Source organism: Hemicordylus capensis, chromosome 3 (assembly GCF_027244095.1).
Source record: "Hemicordylus capensis ecotype Gifberg chromosome 3, rHemCap1.1.pri, whole genome shotgun sequence".
NCBI lineage: Eukaryota > Metazoa > Chordata > Lepidosauria > Squamata > Cordylidae > Hemicordylus > Hemicordylus capensis.
Genome location: NC_069659.1, coordinates 113,409,181 through 113,428,432, shown reverse-complemented (window position 1 = coordinate 113,428,432; position 19,252 = coordinate 113,409,181). Strand labels below are relative to the sequence as shown.

At 42.6% G+C, this 19,252-nt stretch overlaps 1 protein-coding gene across 15 annotated transcripts in view; it reads right to left on the bottom strand.

Moving 5' to 3' along the window:
* Positions 1-19,252, bottom strand: part of MAP7D2 (MAP7 domain containing 2) — a 106,555-nt gene that overhangs the window by 28,534 nt on the left and 58,769 nt on the right. For 4 of the 15 annotated variants that reach the window (XM_053305119.1, XM_053305118.1, XM_053305122.1 and 1 more), the window contains 5 exons: positions 12,514-12,591; positions 11,525-11,688; positions 8,114-8,228; positions 7,265-7,360; positions 2,176-2,286 (listed from right to left, as the gene is read on the bottom strand). In XM_053305119.1, coding sequence (XP_053161094.1) covers positions 2,176-2,286; positions 7,265-7,360; positions 8,114-8,228; positions 11,525-11,688; positions 12,514-12,591 — 564 coding nt within the window. Of the gene's footprint in view, positions 1-2,175; positions 2,287-7,264; positions 7,361-8,113; positions 8,229-8,400; positions 8,539-11,524; positions 11,689-12,513; positions 12,592-19,252 lie in introns of those variants that run through there. The other 11 variants (XM_053305121.1, XM_053305125.1, XM_053305126.1 and 8 more) reach the window with 7 other exon arrangements.

Genomic DNA, 19,252 nt, shown 5'->3' with positions numbered 1-19,252 from the left:
TGCTTCACAAGTTAAGCTGAAAGTGTGTTTCCTCCCCAACCCTTCATTTGATGGCAATGTTCCTACATGGGGCGATATTTGCATTCCACATTTCTTGTATGTAGATCCAGATTTTGGTGTATAAATGAATGGGTCCACTCACATGTTATCTCTTAAGTGCATTCATTATGCTAAAACAGTTATTAATGGCCTGATTCATAAGTTCTACACTGAGGCAGCAGTTCTAAGAGCCAAGGCTGGAATCTGATGCTAAGACCTCCTACAAGCACTGCACCTTCGAGGGCTGCCAACCCACCAGGATTGCCCTGGAGTCTTCAGGAATCAGTATCACTCTTCAGGTGACTACTGAAAAGCAATCCTGAACATTTAATAGCTTGATATTGTGAAAAGTATTGCGGGGAACTGGGAAAAGGAATCTCCAGGACTAGCTTCAGTCAGAGTTGGCAACCCTAGTTCCTTCTGACACTAATGTGTGCAACAGTGAAGTTAATATTTCAAGCTGTGGGGTCCTCCCAGCCCCTTTGCTTGGCAACCAATGAGCTTCTGTGCCATAGGACCCACGGAGGCTAAGGCAAACATGCACTGGCCAAATTTAGCAGTAAGAGAGATGGATTAGTGGTGATGACATTTAGGAAGCAGGGTCTTGACAATTAGGACAAACCAGTTGGCTTTTCAGTGAGTACCAAGTGTAGAACTGCATTTTACCTTCAGTAGCACAAGGTCATCGCCTGCAGCACTGTAGCTAAAAACTGATGCAATCAGGTGCTAGTCTATGATCTAAGCCATACTTAAATAGAAATAAGGTCCACAAAATCAATGAAATGTTTTAATGCACTGAAGCAGAATTAAAAACCATTGTAACTGGCTTCATATTACATTAGATTTGCAACGGTGGGGGGTGGGGCCTCTCAATTAAAAAAAAAATGTACTTAAATATTAGCAAGTCAACTGTTCCTGGATGTTACTGCTGTCATGGCATGGAAGGCTCAAGCCCTGTAAATTAATCCTGAAATGTGGGAATTCACTAACTTCATTGCCAAATTTCTCTACACAGTCAGAGCATAACCAAAGAGATCTATGCCTGGAGCTTCCTCTCTCGTTTCCTCAGTTACCTGCTGCCTACAATAGTGTTCCTCAAACCTTTTAAACTTGCCCACTTCTCAAGACTTACTCTATCTTTTCAGGTTCCCAACTCAGCACAATAAGCATTTAGAGACACTTCATATTCAAGAATCTGTGAATTGAGATACTAACCCCAACACTCACATTAAAGAGAAATCCTGCTCTATTAATCTCTCTGGCCCCCCTCTTAAGAGTCATGGAAAACATCATACAATCAAAGTAGCAGTTCTTTGAGCCCCCTTCTTTCCCCCCAAATATAATTTTATGATAAGGCATTGAGAGTGTAGTCCACTCCCCATGCTCTGGCCTACCCAACCAATTGAGAACTACTACTCTACAGGGAACCTTTGTTCATGTTCCATCCATCCACTATCTAAAATTTGTTCCTTAAGGGAAAAGAGATCACACAAGGCATTCTAGTCATATAGAAACCATGAGATCTCAACTGGGGACTTTCTAGTTCTCAGCTCAGTTGCTATGATACCCTGATTCTCAGCAATCTTTAAACTCATACTGCCATTCTGCATACTTTTCACTCCAGCTCAAAATGAGCTTGAAGAAACCAGCCTCCTCCTGCTCCATGTTTAATCCCATGCAGTCTGGAGCCTCCAAGATGGCAGCATGATCCCAGGCAAGCTGTAAAATCTTATGTGGGGCTTAAAACCTTTCCACAGTAAATAAAGTATTTAGATGCGTTTAAGGCAAGCGTTCCACTAAGATGTAAGCTGTAATCCTTAAAAGCAGTGAAATGAACCAGCTTTATGCTGAAACTGCTTTGAAGAATGCATTATGCCTTTTTTTAGTTGCTACTGCTACTGCAACTGAATGCTGCACTCTCGTCCACAAAGAGAAACTGGATTTGTGCTAATATCCTTAAACACCACCGTGATTTTTGCATTGATTTATGCTTAACACTACTGCCTCATGAGGATTAAACTGATCAGAGAAGGGAAGGGAAAGCAGTGGGGAGAAGAGAGAGAGAAAGAAATGCATATTAAAAACAAAAGGAGAGATTATTTCTGGTGTGACACAAAGAGCAGCACATTCACTTGCCTCTGTCAGGGGAATATGTTATTGTTGCTGTGGAGGAGGAGAGACGCTTATTGATAGGCGACTCCATTTGCTTTGGCAGATTCATTGTAGAAGCTGAAAGTTTGTCACATGCTGCAGAGAGACGCATTGAAGACATTTATATTCATTTCACAGTGCTGGATGCTCCCAGAGCTAACCTTTCGTTTTGTTACCATGGTCCTTGTGATTGGATGAGAGCAAAGAATAAAGCCCATCTGAGAAAACCAGAAGCTGGAGATGCCTGTGAATTCTATAAGCTACAACTTTAACATCTGCCTACAGGTTTAACATTTCAGTTTTACAGTGTGGTGTAAGATTATTTCATAGCTACGCCAAACTGAGTAAAATAGTACTAAACACAACAAAAAGGAATGCAAAATCACACCACCTTTATAAGCAAGCTTCGTGATACCAACATCTTAAAACTTTCAGCTTCATGATAGAAAAACTGGAAAATGTTCTACAATTTCTTATAATTTAGGGGTTTATACATTTGCTCACCATGGTGAGCATCCACCTTTCTTCCAGTTGGGGCCTTCAAAGCTCAGTGCAAGAGAGAAGAGAGCCCACTTTCTCCTCCCAAGCTTAGAGTTCAGGAGCACAGTAGCCATTCAAGATTTTGGAGGCATCGAAGGCATTCCTTGAAGCTCACTGTGATAGCAAAGAGTGAGTCACTGTCGCCTTCCTTCCTTCCTTCCTTCTCCTAAGCTTGGAACTAGGAAAGAGGAGGGTGGTGGATCATCCTCACCTTGTGCTGGGTTTTGAAAGCAATACAAGAGTCTTCAACTCTGGTGTGATGTCAGAGACAAGACACCACCCCTATGGGGCATGGTCTTTTGTCTGGCTACTAAAACCCGCCAAACTTTTGGGGCTGTTGGCAATATTTTATTCAATATCTAATAACAATGGTGTCCTTTGATGGTGCACTGATTCCCCCCACAGCTTATACACTAAATTTTAAAATGGTTCCATCTAATTTCTTTATTCCTCACATATTTTTGGTATAAATATCAGTTCAAAACACTGATGAAATAATGTAATTATTTCAGTAATTAACATACAGTAGTCTTCCAACTACATTTGGTCTAGTGTTCCGCATCCAAAGACTCTTGAGAAAACCTAGCAGTCATGGGATAAGAGGACAAATTCACGGGTGGATTGGTAACTGGTTGAAGGACAAGAAACCAGAGGGTAGGAATAAATGGAAAGTCCTCTAAATAGAGGGAAGAAAGAAGTGGGGTCCCCTAGGGATCTGACTGGGACCAGTGCTATTTAGCTTGTTCATAAATGATTGAGAAGTTGGGGTAAGGAGCGAAGTGGCCATATTTGCAGATGACACCAAACTATTTAGGATAATGAAATCCAAAACAGATTGCAAGAGATCCAAAATAATATCTCCAAACTGGGAGAGTGGGCAACAAAATGGCAGATGGGTTCAGTGTTAGCAAGTATAAATAAAGTGATGCATATTGGGGCCTAAAAACCCAACTTCACATATATACTCATGGGTTCTGAGCCGTTGGTGACTGATCAGAAGAGAGTAGGAATGTGTGGACCGGTCCAGCGGTCTGGTCCGGGGGTTCAGGGTCGAACCAAACACACACACCCCCGGTTCTGTCAGACTGGAACCGGACCGCCAGGTCCGGTCTGGACAGGTCCGCAAATTTTTTGTTTTTTTAATTAAAGTATAATTTAAATACCTTTAGCCCCTTTGGGGGGCTTGCTGAGGTTGTGGGGGGGTTTCCACGTGGGTTCCCTCTCCCCCCACCAGCCTTCCTCATCACCGCTGCGGCCCGCCGTGGCTGGGTATCTTAGTATTTTCAGCCCTTTCGGGCCTCCGTACGAGCGTGCGGCCACCGTGCATGTGCCAATGCCCTCAGCGAGGCCAGCCTCGCAGAGGGCATTGTGAATACGTGGCGGCCGCCAAAATGGCGGCCGCACGCTCATACAGAGTCCCAAAAGGGCCGAAAATACTAAGATACCCGGTTGCAGAGGACCGCAGCGGTGATGAGGAAAGCCGGCAGGGGGAGAGGGAACCAGCGCGGACACCACCACCACCACCACCCCCCGCGGCCTCAGCAAGCCCCCCAAAGGGTCTAAAGGTATTTAAATTATACTTTAATTTTTTAAAAAATTTCACGGACCGGTCCGGAACCGGACTGGATCGGGGGTGGGGAGTTCGATGGGAGCCAGTCGGTTCCATGCACACCCCTAGAAGAGAGATCGTGGTGGACAGCTTGTTGAAAGTGTCAACTCAGTGCATGACAGCTGTGAAAAAAGGCCAATTTCATGCTTGGACTCATTAGGAAAGGGATTGAAAATAAAATTGCTAATATCATTACACCCTTATACAAATATATGGTGTAGCCACATTTGGAGTACTGTGTACAGTTCTAGTCACTGTACCTCAAAAAGGACATTATAGAAATGGGAAAGGTACAGAAGAAGGCAACAAAGATGATCAGGGGCCTAGAGCACCTTCCTTACAAGGCAAGGCTACAACATCTGGGGCTTTTTAGTTTAGAAAAAATACTGAGGGGTGACATGATAGAGGTCTATAAAATCAAAATTGTCTCCCTCTCACATAACACTAGAACCAGGTCATCCCATGAAACTGATTGCCAAGAAATTTAGGACGGACAAAAGGAAGTACTTTTTCAAACAACACATAATTAACCTATGGAATTTTTTGCCACAATATGTGGGGACAGCCACCAGCCTGCCTGGCTTTAAGAGGGGCTTAGATAAATTCATGAAGGACAAGTCTATCAATGGCTACTAGTCTGAGGGCTATAGGCCACCTCTAGCCTATGAGGCAAGATGCCTTAAATACCAGTTGCAGGGGAGTTACAGCAGGAGAGAGGGCATGCCCTCAGCTGTTGCCTGTGGGCTTCCCAAGGGCATCTGGTGGGGCACTGTGTGAAACAGGATGCTGGACTAGATAGGCCTTGGGCCTGATGCACAAGGACTGTTCTTACGTTCTAAGACCTGGTGAAGTCATGTTGAGCAAGCATACGTTTCTGTGTAGGGATCAGTTTTGTCTTGTGAGGGTTAAGCTTAAAGACATGGAATCCTGTCTTTGCTTCCTAATTTCATCTTCTTCAATAGATGCTGAGATTCTCAGAGCATACTTTTAGAACTTGGAGGGCAGCACTTCACTTTCCTTGTTTCCTACTGCTTCTTCAATGCACAGAGAGCACACATTATACTATATTTCCCACCTCTTCTGTCTTGTGGAAGTAGACCAATGAGAGGAGAACAGAAAGATGCCATGCATTAATCCCCTTCCACTCACTTCATGGTTTCCCTGCTTTTCCAACTGGAAGATGGCGAATCTCCATCTCTGAGCTATGCATAAAATGGCAATAGCATTTAAGTGACCCACCTACAAGTGCTACTTGGTTAAGTATGTTGCTGTAGTCAATATTAGATTCTTGCCCTACTTTTATTATGCTAAAATAAAGAATGGTTTTGGGGCCACCTGGTGTCAGGTTCAGTTGATGGCTTTTATACCCACACTGATGTTGTATTCTATTTCAAGAGCTGTTCAACAGTGGAACAGTCTGCCTCATGCAACAGGCTCTTCTTTGCTGGAGATTTTCAAACAGAGGCAGTACAGCCATCTGTCAGGGGTGCAGTAGCAGTTTCCTTCACTGAGCAGGGGGCTGGACTATAGTGATCTCCAAGGTACCTTCCAACTCTAAAATTCTAGGCAACATTTTCTCCTTGAATGAATGGGAGCTATTTAATTATGTGGCAGAAACTAATGGTAAACTCTGAGGGATAAGAATGGAAGAAACTAAACCTGCCCATGATCCCAGTGCCTGCAATGCGTTAGTGTCTCTCAGTTGTGTTCCAGATAGGAGCCCATTTACTTGATAGGAGTCACTGAACTGAGCCAGCCCCTAACTACATAGCTCAACCCCAAGATCTACTTCCTAGTCATGATGAAGTGTAACAGAATGTTGAGAATACAGCACAACAGAGACAGAATGTTGGGAATTGACTGTAATACATAAAGATATACACGAGCAACGTGTATGTATACAAGGGTACTTTTCAGTGCAAACATCTTCAGATATCTTGGTGGGTTGTCATAAAAGTCATCTAGGTATAAATAAATCACTGCAAGTTGTAGAAAGGTACCAGAAGTTGTGTATGTGTCAGGTGTAAAATTGTTATGCCAATCATAAAGTAAATCACTGGTATCCAGCTCTTAAAAAAAACAAAAACATATATAATTCTAAGCATATCTATGGAAATACCCAGTTATGCTGCCAACTGGCAAACTCAGGTTTTTATTATTTCTAAACTGCCCTGTACTACTTTTAAAAAGTTTAGATTTTTTTTGGCAGGCTAAATCACCATCATCAAGAGTAGTTCTTGAAATTATTCATTGCAATCCATAACACACTTGCTCCAGAGTAATACCACTGACATAATGGGTCTAATCCCAATAATAATTCAAGTGATTATTAAATCTTTCAATTATTACACGATAGATAGGTATCTGTCTGGAGAAAAATGATGATTAAGGAATTGATATTATGTGCTTCTATAGTATAACTGAAATGTTTCAAAACAGTTTATTCGCTTATCCATGTTCACCTGCACTATCTATTCAAAAGGTACACAATACACATGACACATGTGTGTCCCACACCTGGACAAAAAGAGATGAACCAATCATCAGCTGGTGGAAAAGGTATTTTAAACATCACTATGATGTTGGAATGCCAAGCATGCATTGTTTCACTATGACAAAGAAAAGGTAATAGTAAAATAGACCCCCCAAAAAGAAAAAGAAATAGTAAAGTGCATAGGTGCAATCCACCATGATCCTGCTGCCCAACCTCCATCCATTTCAACTGGATTTACCACACAAGCCCTAAGTGAGGAATGGGGAGAAGCAGTGCTTTGAGGAATTGGGCCCTTAAGTTCCAACAAGAATGCTGTCAGGGATTGAACTGAAACAACAGAGAATACAACAGGTGGGGTGGGGGGACACACAAGACTGGTGGATGTGTTCAGGTGATCAACGAGACACTATGGTACTGTGAGTCTCAAATACCATTGGAGGGATCAGCAGCAGCAGCAGAGGCCACAGGGTCTGGAAGAAGGGTGTTGGCAGTTAAACCTAGAGGGGGTGGGGTATTTTCTGATTCACCTACACAACAACAAAAAACGAGAGCAAAGAGAGGTGATAGATTACTAAACAGACACCAAGAGTATTTAAAACCCAATACAAGAGGAATGTTTAAAAGCCTGTTTCTAAGAGCATCAAGAGATTGTTTTCTGATGGTGAAAATGAATATTCTGCACTACCCTGAAAAATTATATACAAAGCTTTAATCAGAATGGCAAAATTTAAGACACAGCTCTTTTATCACTTAAAAGATGCTTTGCCTAAACACAAGCTATTGGGGAAAGCTGGTGAATGATTTCTGAAACAAAAAGCTTACATGATTGGTGGTAAAATAACTTGCTTTGAAACTAAACCAAAGAGAGAGCAGCAAAAGACAGGAACAGAAGAATTCATTTTCAGCTGTGAATACTGCATAATCATTGAGAAGTCCCCTGAGCTTTTAGGAGTGTCTAAGATAAAAACAGATTTTCTTCTGCACAGTCATATAGAGCTGACAAGAATTGTGAGACTATTCAGTATAATCGTTTATTTCAGGGGCATTGGTTTAAATTTCTGATATAACATCTCTATGGACAAACTTTGGCATTGGCTTATTTCCAAGAAGATATCAGGGAGTGAAATTCAGTAAGCAATAGAAGAATATATATTAATAAATGCACCTGAACAGTTTCTCTCTCATATCACAAATAGTACCAAGAGTGACTGTGCAGTTTTTAGAAAAGGAAAAGCATTTGCAATTGGGAATCTGCAATGCAGCCAGCCAGTTTGACTCACCATTTCTTTCGCCTGAGCCTGCAGCCAGTGCTCCTCCCCATGACCATCTCTTCTGTTTCTGCTCTAGCTGCTGACTTCGCTCCAGGGACCGCCGCATCATAGCCTCTAATCGCTCCTGGGCAATTGCAAAAAATAAAAAACAAAACCAGTCTGAGTATTTAAAGGACTCCCACTACAGAAAAATCAAATGTTTATTCCGATTGCACATACATACAGCGACTAAAGGGTTCCTATTCCAAATGTAGTCAAAAGAAATAAGCAAAGGAGGAATCACGACATCCACTCACCTCCAGATGTATGTATTCTTTGTCTGCAGTCACTACTGAGGTCACTATAAAGGCTGAAGTTAGTAACACAAGTTACATCACCTCCAAGCATCTGCTCCTGCTGGCAAGACTGCTGCTGTGGCTCTGTCTGGGCTTAATTTGTTTAAGAATAATGCATGAGAAGCATTAACTGTGTCATCTCAGCACAGCTCAGTCTTCTCCTTTTAGTGGTGAGACTCAGCTGCTGCAACGATTCCTCCCAACCACACAGAAATAAGCTTTTAAGGTTGAAGTATGTAATCATAATGTTAAAAAAACCCAAACCCCAAAGCAGTACCACCACTTCCCTCCATCATCTTCACATAATCTCTTGGCTCCCCCCACCCCCCAGACTTGTTTCTTGTATAGCATGTCTTGATCATTGTGGAAAAACAGTTAAGTTCCTGAGATAGACACTTTAAAAATCTTAGCTAAATATGTAAACAAAGGTATTATTTGTGGGGAAGAATTTAAGTGTGATGTTTCAGTGTGATGTTTCAGCTGAATCAAAGCAATAGCCGCAGCTGCAGAAAATACTACAATTCCCAGGATACCTTGCTTCTCCCTCAGGACTGCAGAGGAAGGATGAAAAAAATCTCGCCCAACATCCTTTTAAAAATGAAGCCACAGAAGCATAAGAACATAAGAACAGCCCTGCTGGATCAGTCCCAAGGCCCATCTAGTCCAACATCCTGTTTTGCACAGTGGCCCACCAGATGCCTCTGGAAGCCACAGTTGAGGGCTGTTACTCCCCTGCAACTGGTACTCAGAGGCATCCCTTACCACCCTCCTGCATGCTAAGCAAACTAGGAGTCAGCAGAGATGAAGCTTCAGCCTGATTCAGTCCCCTTTGAATCTGAATGAAGTAAATCTGAACTCCATTTAAGTACCAAGTAGAATTGGGATGGAATTCAACATTCCATCCCAAGGAGCCAAGGCTCAACTCTCATTGGGTCATGTGAACCTTTACACATCAAGTCTGATATAGGTCAAGTTATGATGTTTGCCCTGCCCTTCCTCCAAGGATCTTGGGTCAACAACAGTGCTTTTCTCCAGCTTTGCTTGAAAGTGGATTTTCACCAGTGTTCTCTCTAATTTTTTCCATCTGTGTGTGGAATGAGTTTTGTTCTGGGTGGCAGTATCAAGGCAGTGTGTGCACAGTGCATTCAGAGTGGGACCTTCCTGAATAAACCTAAGTGGGATCTAAAATTAACTGAGCGGACATCAAAAACCAGGTGAGTGCACACACACGTGCACACCTTCGAGGGAATACTGACTGTGACTTTCTCAATGCACTCTTAGCCATGCCATGACTTGGATAACTACATGCAAAATACAACTCAATGGGTGTCAAAGGGAAGATGAATCCCTTGAAGGATAGATATTTTCATTGCTCTTGAATAACCACCAGTAATTGCCCTAAGTTTTTCCACATTACAATTACCTCCATGTGGCTATGCCATTAACATCAGAGAATGCCTCTCCCATGCTGAACTTTCAACAAGCTACTTCCTCCAAGTCTAGGCATGCGGCTACAGATGTCATCTACAGCTGAAAAAGTTATTTGATTCTGCATGCTGCAGTTGGTATCCTCTGATAATTACAGACCCCATCTTGCCATCTCTATGGCACCAGACTACCTAATGACATCTAGTGGTAGTGCATTGATCTCCAACTTATATTGGAAGTTATGGTAAGAACTAATCTACCTACTTTCCTATCACTATAATATTAATTGATAATCACCATCTGCACAAGCTAGCCCACTTGCACCTCAAATCTTCATGCATCCACCATCTTGAACTGGGGTGGATGACATAATCACAAACTACACCATTGAGGTCCCTATTTATCCCTACAACAGTACCAAATTTTGTCCAAATCAGTTAGGCGGTTCACAAGTTCACTTGTGCCTCAAACTTGCATGCATCCACCATCTTAAATAGGGGTACATGACATTATTTATTATTATTATTATTAATTCAGTTTCTATACCATCCTTCCAAAAATGGCTCAGGGCGGTTTACATTGAGAAAGAATAAATAAATAAGATGGATCCCTGTCCCCAAAGGGCTCACAATCTAAAAAAACATAAGATAAACACCAGCAACACTAAAAAAAACATAAGATAGACACCAGCAGCAGTCACTGGAGATACTGTGCTATGGGTGGATAGGGCCAATTACTCTCCCCCTGTGAAATAAAGAGAATTGCCACGTTAAAAGGTGCCTCTTTGCCAAGTCAGCAGGGGTTAGGGACATCATAAATTATGCCATTGAGGTGTGTCTATGTGTCCCCACAACTGTACCAAATTTGGTTCATTGGTCTGGGCATTGTGAAGTTGACAGCAGGCGACACAGACACACACAGCTGGGTGATCTCATAAGCTTACTTTTCTTAAGGAAAGTTGGCTAAAAATGCCACAGCTGTTTATAAAATATACGATACTTGTAGCCAAATATTCGATGTATCATCACAATTCAAGCTTCAAACCTACAGCTATTGCAAATTTGATAACTCCTTGGCCTACTGTCCCTGTCCCTCATCATTTTCCTTACTTGTTTACTCCTTCCAACCAGCAGCACACTAGGCCCTTTGTGATGTGCACTCCTGAACTCCCTCCCTTCACCCTCTGGATATCCTCCACCCACCTTTCCTTACATATTTGCTCCATTGTCCATTTTATGCATCTTTTCAAGACCACAGTCCCTTAGCTTTCCTGTCTCCAAGGATCTATTCCAGCTTTTATTCCTTGCCAGCAGAAACCACCTTTCTAGCTGCACCAAGCAGAGCTTTTTGTCTCCAGGCCTTGCGTGGATTTTTTGCTAGCCAAATTGACCTCATTTCCTTCAACAGATGTACTGCTCAACAGTGTTCTGTTTTAACACTCACCTCTCAGCAACCAGAAGGTTCCCAAGAATTCTCTGACATCACAGCAGCTCAGACAATAAAGTGCCAGGAGCAGACAGGTTAAAAGCTGGCTATTATTCATCAACACTTTTATCTTTCAGACTATCACTTAGTACTACTCATTTAAATCCCTACCCCCAGAACTGGTGTTCTAGTCTAAGTAAGCACTAATAGGACATATTAATGTACTGCCTACCTCTTCTTCTCTGAGCTTCTGTCTTCTCTTTTCTTCAACAGCTGCCCTCTTTTGTTCCTCCCTCTGCCTCTGTTCTTCCAACTTCCTCCATCGTTCTTCTATTTGCTTTTCATACTGAAGTTTTGCTCTCCTTTCTTTTTCTAAGATTTGCTGCTCTCTGGCAACTTAAACAAACATTATTTTACTTTGTCACAAAATTCATCTTTCTTTGATGGTTAATAATATATACGATCATGAAAACAGAAAGAAAATGACACAGCATACAAAAATAAAATCTTGGCTCACTATCATGTTTTTAAAGAAGTGCATACACACACATCATGTATGCACGCGCGCACACACACACAAAACCAGGAGGCAATCATTAATTTAAGCAGTCAAATTATGCAACTCATCAGTTAACCAGAAAAATTAAATAAAAACTACATTTAGACCTAGGTCCGCAGAGTGTGAATAAACCTCTCTTTGAAAGCATACGTTGCAGCACAGAGAAGCATGGGATGAAACAAAAAAACCAATGGTAGGGCAGGTCAAATTAGATCTCACACATTCCATCTGCTCCTGGATGGCTACTGGCTGCCTCCCCATACCATGGTACCCTATTTGCCACAGAACTAAGTCCCACTGCAGCAAGAATATTGGAGATGCTGCCACCAAAGGACCAGGAGACTGAGATCAAGTTGTAGCTATGCTAAGGATAGGGAAGGTGGGTGGCAGAGTTCATTACTTAAAGAACTTTCCCAACTCCTTCCAGGTGGTTTGGCCTAGCCCTGCCAGTGAGCCTTGAAAGGAGAGTGCCAAGAGAGTGCACAGGCTTCTCCTGTGCAATTCCTTTTCAATTTAAAGCAAGGCATTACCATATTAGATGTATAACTATTTAGAAAAAACTGTGAGATGACTTCTAGGAGGCCAGGCTTAAAGTCTGAACTAGATCCTAGAGAGTGCTTGCCAAAGCAGACTTTCCACCAAAGGAGAAAAAGACAACTTACCAAGATATTTTTCCCTTTCTTCTCTTCTTTCCCTGGCTAGTCTTTGCCTTTCATCAGTTTTCAGAAATCCATCCACAGCTAACAAAGAGGGAGGAAATATGAATTGTGGCAAAACCATAAAAAGTCTAAATCTACTTTTCTGGACTTATTAACTATCTATATAATTATCTAAGGCATACCCGTGGCTAATCCCATGTGTAGCAGCTCTCACAAGAGTTCATGAGCAGAAGCACCTGATTGGGCAGTGGAAATACCATGTGCAGATAAGGAGGAGAAGCCTGTGATGGTTAAGGTCAGTTGGAATGCAAATGTTACTGGTCAGAAGATGTTCTTGATTGTAGAGGAGATCTATCTATCTATCTATCTATCTATCTATCTATCTATCTATCATCTAAAACAGGCCTGCTCAACTTAGGCCCCCCAGATGTTTTTTGACTACAACTCCCATAATTCTCAGCCACAGCAGCTAATAGCCAGGAATTATGGGAATTGTAGGCCAACATCTGCAGGAGGGCCGAAGTTGAGCAGGCCTGATCTAAAAGGATAGTGGGTATAATAGGATAGTGGGATAGGATAGTCTGTGAAGAGAGTGATCTTGAGGGAAGAAAGAGCCCCTTTAGGAGAAGGAGGCTGCCACTGTGTGAATTAGATGAGGAAACAAGATGAACAAGATCTATTAACTCAGGAATGGGGGGACAGAAAGGGGAGAAAGAGAGGGAAAGAGCAAGTGGAGGAGTAAGAAAGAGAGAAAAAGAAGGAAGGGGGAGAGAGAAAAAAGGAAGGGTGAGAGATGGGCCCGAGCCGGTCAGCGGCCTGAGGGAAATGAGCGGCCATGGTGGTGCCCACTGGCAGCAAAGAAGGGCCCAGTCAACCACTACTGCTGTTTGGAGCTACCGAGACAATTGGCAGAGGCAAGCAGGCAGGCAAGGGATGGGTCCGGGCCTGTCAGAGGCTTGAGGGGAACAAGCGGCAGTGGCAATGGTGGCAGCGAGAAAGGGCCCAGTCAACCGCTGCTGCTCCTGTGGGGAGAAGCAGGAGTGGGGAGCGGGTGAGAGTGGGGATGTCTCTGGGGATGGGGGATGAAGTTTGGCCAATAGGCGCCAGCAATGCTGCAGCCGTGACCAAGAGGGGTGAGGGGGATGGAGTAAAGGGATGGAGGAGTGACCAAGAGGGGCGAGGGGGATAGAAGCAACCGGATGGAGGAGGAGGAGCAGGAGGGTGGCTCAGGTGAGGGTGGAGAGATCTCTGTGGTGAGGGGGGCTGTGGCAGGTGGTGAGGGGAACAATCAAGTACTAGCACACAGATGCTCTGAGCAGGTTAAGCTAGTTCATATTATTAACAGGGCTTTTTCAACTGTCCAATCTTACTGCAAAATTTCACAATGCCCAAGTTTGTTAATTGGTACTTACAAAATACAACTTCAGATACACATCAAAACTCTCAACCAAATCAAAGCCAGTGAGCATAACCATCTCAACATTTTCACTTATTTTCTTTAACATTGGGTTTTGGATAATCTTGCATAAAGCAAGCTGCAGCAGTACAACCCCGAAGACAGGACAAAGGTGGCCAGGTTATAACAACAGAGGATGCAATTAGTGAACCAATCCTGACAAAAGCATTCACAGAATTTCCAAGTATTAGAACCAGGTTCATAATTACCATCTCAAACTATGAATCTTATCCATCAGTAGGGTTGCCAGCTAGGTACTTTTATGTAGTGGACATGCAACTGCTTTGGGGACTAAATGGGCTATTTTCTTTTTCTTTTTTGGCATTAGGAGGAAGACACACTATTTGGGAGACCAAATGACCTTTTTTGCATGTGTTGTGGTGTCCAAAGTTCTGGGGAGCAGCAGGAACATTTTGTTCACTCAGAACACTGTGCTCTCATGTGCAGCTTCTCCTCGTCTGTCTCCTTTCCCTTCCTACTGACCATCCATCCAATGGGGAAGCCAGAGGGGAAGTTCTGCTTCAGTAGCATATTGCAGAGCCACATGATGCAGGAGCACAGATAGGTGGGCCCGGCAGGTGCAGCTTGCTTCCTTCATGTGGCAGCGGCAGTGAGAAGTTAGCAGTTAGAGAACTAACTTCACTCAGTTAACAGTTACCCCTGCTAACCAGTGTTCTCTCTAATTTTTTTCATCTGTGTGCAGAATGAATGTTGTTCTAGGCAGAAGTATCAAGGCAGTGTGCGCGCATGTGCTTTCAGAATGGGGCCTCCCTGATTCAACCTGAGCTGCGCGCACTTGGAGGGAACACTGCTGCTAACTGAGTAAAAAGGCACCTTTTAAAGTGATAAATCTTTTCTATTTATCATGGGGAGAACAACTGGCATAGGGGGCATAGCTGGGGAGAGGGGGCCCGTGTTTGCCCCTCTTTTTGGCGGCCCCTTGGAGTGAGGGAGATAATGAAGAGAATAGGGAGGGGTGGACCTGGGGGTGGGGCCTCAGGAGCTGGGGGCCAGGGTTCTTTGAACCCATCTGGCTCAGTTATAGCTATTCCCCAGACCCTACCCAACCCCAGCACAGAATTCCTTCAGTGGCTGATGTGTCTCTTTTTAGAGTGTGAGCCCTTTGGAGACAGGGGAGTAACTTATTTATTTTAATTTGAAAAACACTGTGAAGCCTTTTGTTGAAAAGCAGTCTATAGATGTTTGCAGTCATAGAGAACAGCAAGCGAGTGAGAGACTGTGCACACACCACTGTGCTGGCATGCAAAGAGGCTGGCTTGGGAGAACAGACTGGGGGGCCTGTTGGGAGGAGGGCAGAAGACTGTGTGTGTGGTAAACCTAACCAGTAGATGAATTTACGGTTAAGCAACAGGGGCCTTGAGAACTCTGTACCTAGACAGCAGACTGAGCAGACATACAGTTCACCTGGTCATCAGCTATACACTGGTGAGCTGTATTTATTCTCAAATTATTTTATTTTATTTTATTTTATTTTAATTTAATTTAATTTAATTTAATTTAATTTATTTATTTGTTTGATTTCAACACCACCCTTCCAAAAATGGCTCAGGGCAGTTTACACGGAGAAATAATAAATATCAAAATATGCATAAATAATGCCAATAAAAATGCAAATTTTATGCAAAGTGGAGACTTTTTTTGGTGAAAAGTATCCTCTATTTCCACTTTTTTGGTGATAGATATCAACTTTTTTCACCATCTGTACCTGGTAACCCTAATGAGATCAAGTCAAAAACTCTTTAGAAAACTGAGCACACACACACATATTATGCTCTCTCTCATAAAAACAAAATGAAAACAAAAACCCAAAACTTCTCATTTAGGGATGCTTTTTGGTAAGGCTCTTTCAAACGATTAAAAGCTTTTATACAAAGAAGTAGAAAAATACCCTAGGCTGTAGCTTGTTTGTGGTTTTGCTACATATCTTACTATTTAAAATAATAATAATAATAATAATAATAATAATAATAATAATAATAATAATAATAAATTTTTAATTTAAAAAAAACTTGGAAAATGGAAGTCAGATGCAACTGAACAGGTCATATGTTAATATTTTTGGATGAGAGATAAAGGCTTTTAAAATACAAGGTCAAAGTCAAAGATAAGTGACAGCTGGTAAAGCCTGTATGTTGTCATCTCCACAACACAGCTGCCCTACTCACAAACAAGTTCCAGAGTCTGGTTAGCAACAGAATGCTGCTCCTTGGGCTAGAACAGATTTCAGTGAACATCAGGTCAGTCTGATACACAGGAAGAGATGACTATCCTTGCCTTGAGTTCCCAACCTAAGGGGCAAATTATGTCTTCATAATGTGAACATACATTGGAGATAAATAAGAAAGCTATGAACGTGCTGGGCAATCCTATATTCCAGTTAGGCCAGTGTCCTGGTTATGCTAGCCTAATGTTTTCAGGATCCTATACCAGTTCAGCATGTGAGAGGAGAAGAAAACAAGAGCTGGAAAAGAACCCAGAAGTATGGAACCCCATCAGCCACTCTGCATTGGCCAGGCATAAAAGGAGCCTATCCATGCATGGTGGCAAGGATACACCCCATAATGTCAACACCCCACACAATTCGTCTGACACAAGAATGCCACAGTGCCTTCTACTGCATGTGCTACAAGCAGGAAAAGACTAGAAATTGAGCTAGGAGGGCCACAAATCCGATGTTATAATTCTCTTTTCCTGTTCTTTTCTTAACTGATATGCTAACAACTTATCTGGCTTATTACCTTTCTCAAAATATCTCTGTTTTAAATCCTAAAGGGATTTGAATCTCCTTGGTTATGAGTAGGGTGTACCCCCCACAACCTACTAATTACCATTTTTGACTATTTATTATTTATTATTATTATTTATTCAATTTCTATACCGCCCTTCCAAAAATGGCTCATGGCGGTTTACAAAGAGAAATAATAAATAAATAAGATGGATCCCTGTCCCCAAAGGGCTCACAATCTAAAAAGAAACACAAGACAGACACCAGCAACAGTCACTGGAGGTACTGTGCTGGGGGTGGAGAGGGCCAGTTACTCTCCACCTGCTAAATAAAGAGAATCACCATGTTCAAAGGTGCCTCTTTGTCCAGTTAGCAGGGGTTCTACGCAATACAAAACTAAGGAAGATAGCTCCCTTGAGAATTGGCAGGGATGTGCAACACACACACATATCTTCCTAGACAAGGGCTTAAGTCACATGGAGGAACACCAGCAAACTGCAGGAAAGCATATTCTTTGCCAGGGGAGGAATTAGGAAAACCATGCGAGGAGCCCAAACTGCATTCAAGCAGCCAAGAATTCTGGTAGTTCAGCACACAGAAACCCAGGATGGGAAGCAGGCAATACCAGGTTTGAGGGTAATGTTAACTCTAAGACTAGCTCATCTTCTGAACAGCTTACCAGAAACATCAGTTCATCATCATACAGCGACCTCCTTTCCCCATGACATAGCTATCTACACAAGAGGTTGAAGGTAGAGTCCTAGTCCTGTGGAGCAGCATAGCAAATTCATATGGAGAAGAAGCCACAGATTCAAACCCTGGCTGTGACCTCCCGCCCCTGCCCACTGGAAAGGTTAAGAGGTGTCCTCACAGAAAGCCATGCCTGAAAGACTGCTGTGTGCCAGGCAGAAGGGGGGCCAATCAGTTGGCTCTCACATCACACAGGTTGCCTTTTGTTTCAGCCATCCATCTAGTGACACACACACCATGCTCATTTGCTTGATCAGCTGGGCATGCGGCAGTCCTTGATAACCCTTATCTCTGCACCCACCTACCTCCTCTGACTGGTTTCATTCATCATCACAGCAAAAGTCAATAATATGAACACCGAGTCTTCCTGACTATTCTGCCATTTTGTTGTATTGTAACCCTGCTTTTAAGGACTTTTTCTGCTATAATTCATTGACTAACCATTTTACTCTTATAGCTCTTTTCTATGCATGTCAAGGGGGCAGAATAGCAGAAACTACCATACTAGCAGCTAAGCTACATCAGGGTCACCAGACACTGAACGTGCTGACAGATTTATAAATAGCCTTGCTCAATGAAACCACAATGAGAGTACTAGATTAGCAGAGTCCCAGATACCTTGTTCGCCACTTTTATGTATTAGCCCCATAGAGAGGAATAAGCCTTAAATCTGCAACCTTGTATACATACATACATACATACATACATACACACACACACACACACACACAATTTAGCATAATTGTAATCCTGCCCTGTTCCCTCTTTCATTTGATTTCCTTATCTGAAAGACTATGTGACCAAAGTACCAGAATGGAAAAGTGATTACTGTTCAATCATTAGTGTCTAACTACCAAGGCCAATGACAACAGGTACAGAAACCAGCCTCAGAATTGATAATGAAGACATTGAAGTAGTGGATAGCTTCTCTCTTTTAGGATCGCCCATCAACAGTAAAGGATCCAGCAGTCAAGAAATACGCCACAGACTAGCACTTGATAGGGTTGCAATGAAGGCACTGGAAAGGATATTTAGATGCCGTGACGTTTCTATACCTACAAAAATTAGAATCGTTCGGACAATGGTTTTTCCAGTGACACTCCATGGTTGTGAAAGCTGGACTTTGGAGGACAGTAAAAGTATTGACGCTTTTGAACTCTGGTGCTGGAGAAGACTTTTGAGGATACCATGGTCAGCCAGGAAAACAAACAAATGGATCATAGAACAAATCAATCCAGAATTTTCAGTTGAGGCACAAATGACCAGGGTCAAACTATCATACATTGGACACATTATGCGAAGACCCAGCTCCCTTGAGAAGTCCATAATGCTGGGGAAAGTGGGTGGAAAAAGAAGAAGATGACCAGCAGCAAGGTTGATGGATTCAATTATGACAGCAATGAATGCACCACTGAAAGACCTTAAAGGCCAAGTTGAAGACAGATCATCCTGGAGAGAATCTATCTATGTGGTCACTAAGAGTCGATACCAACTTGATAACACATAATCAGTCAATCAATCACCAAGGACGAAGGCTTGAGTTAAGGGGAAAATGTAAACAACTTATTTGAACATCTCAGGATACAAAACATAAGAGGCGGTGTATGCTGAGGCTATGAGAGGAGAACATCTAAAGAACATCTGTAGACCCAAGACCAGACAGGTGGAGTCAGAGGACTGACCTCAAGAGCAATCAAGGACCCAGAACAGTATAAAACCAGAAGACTGCACCCCAACTTTCAGAGGGCAGGTTCAGAAGATACATCTTCTCCCTCTTCAATGCTGCCGCA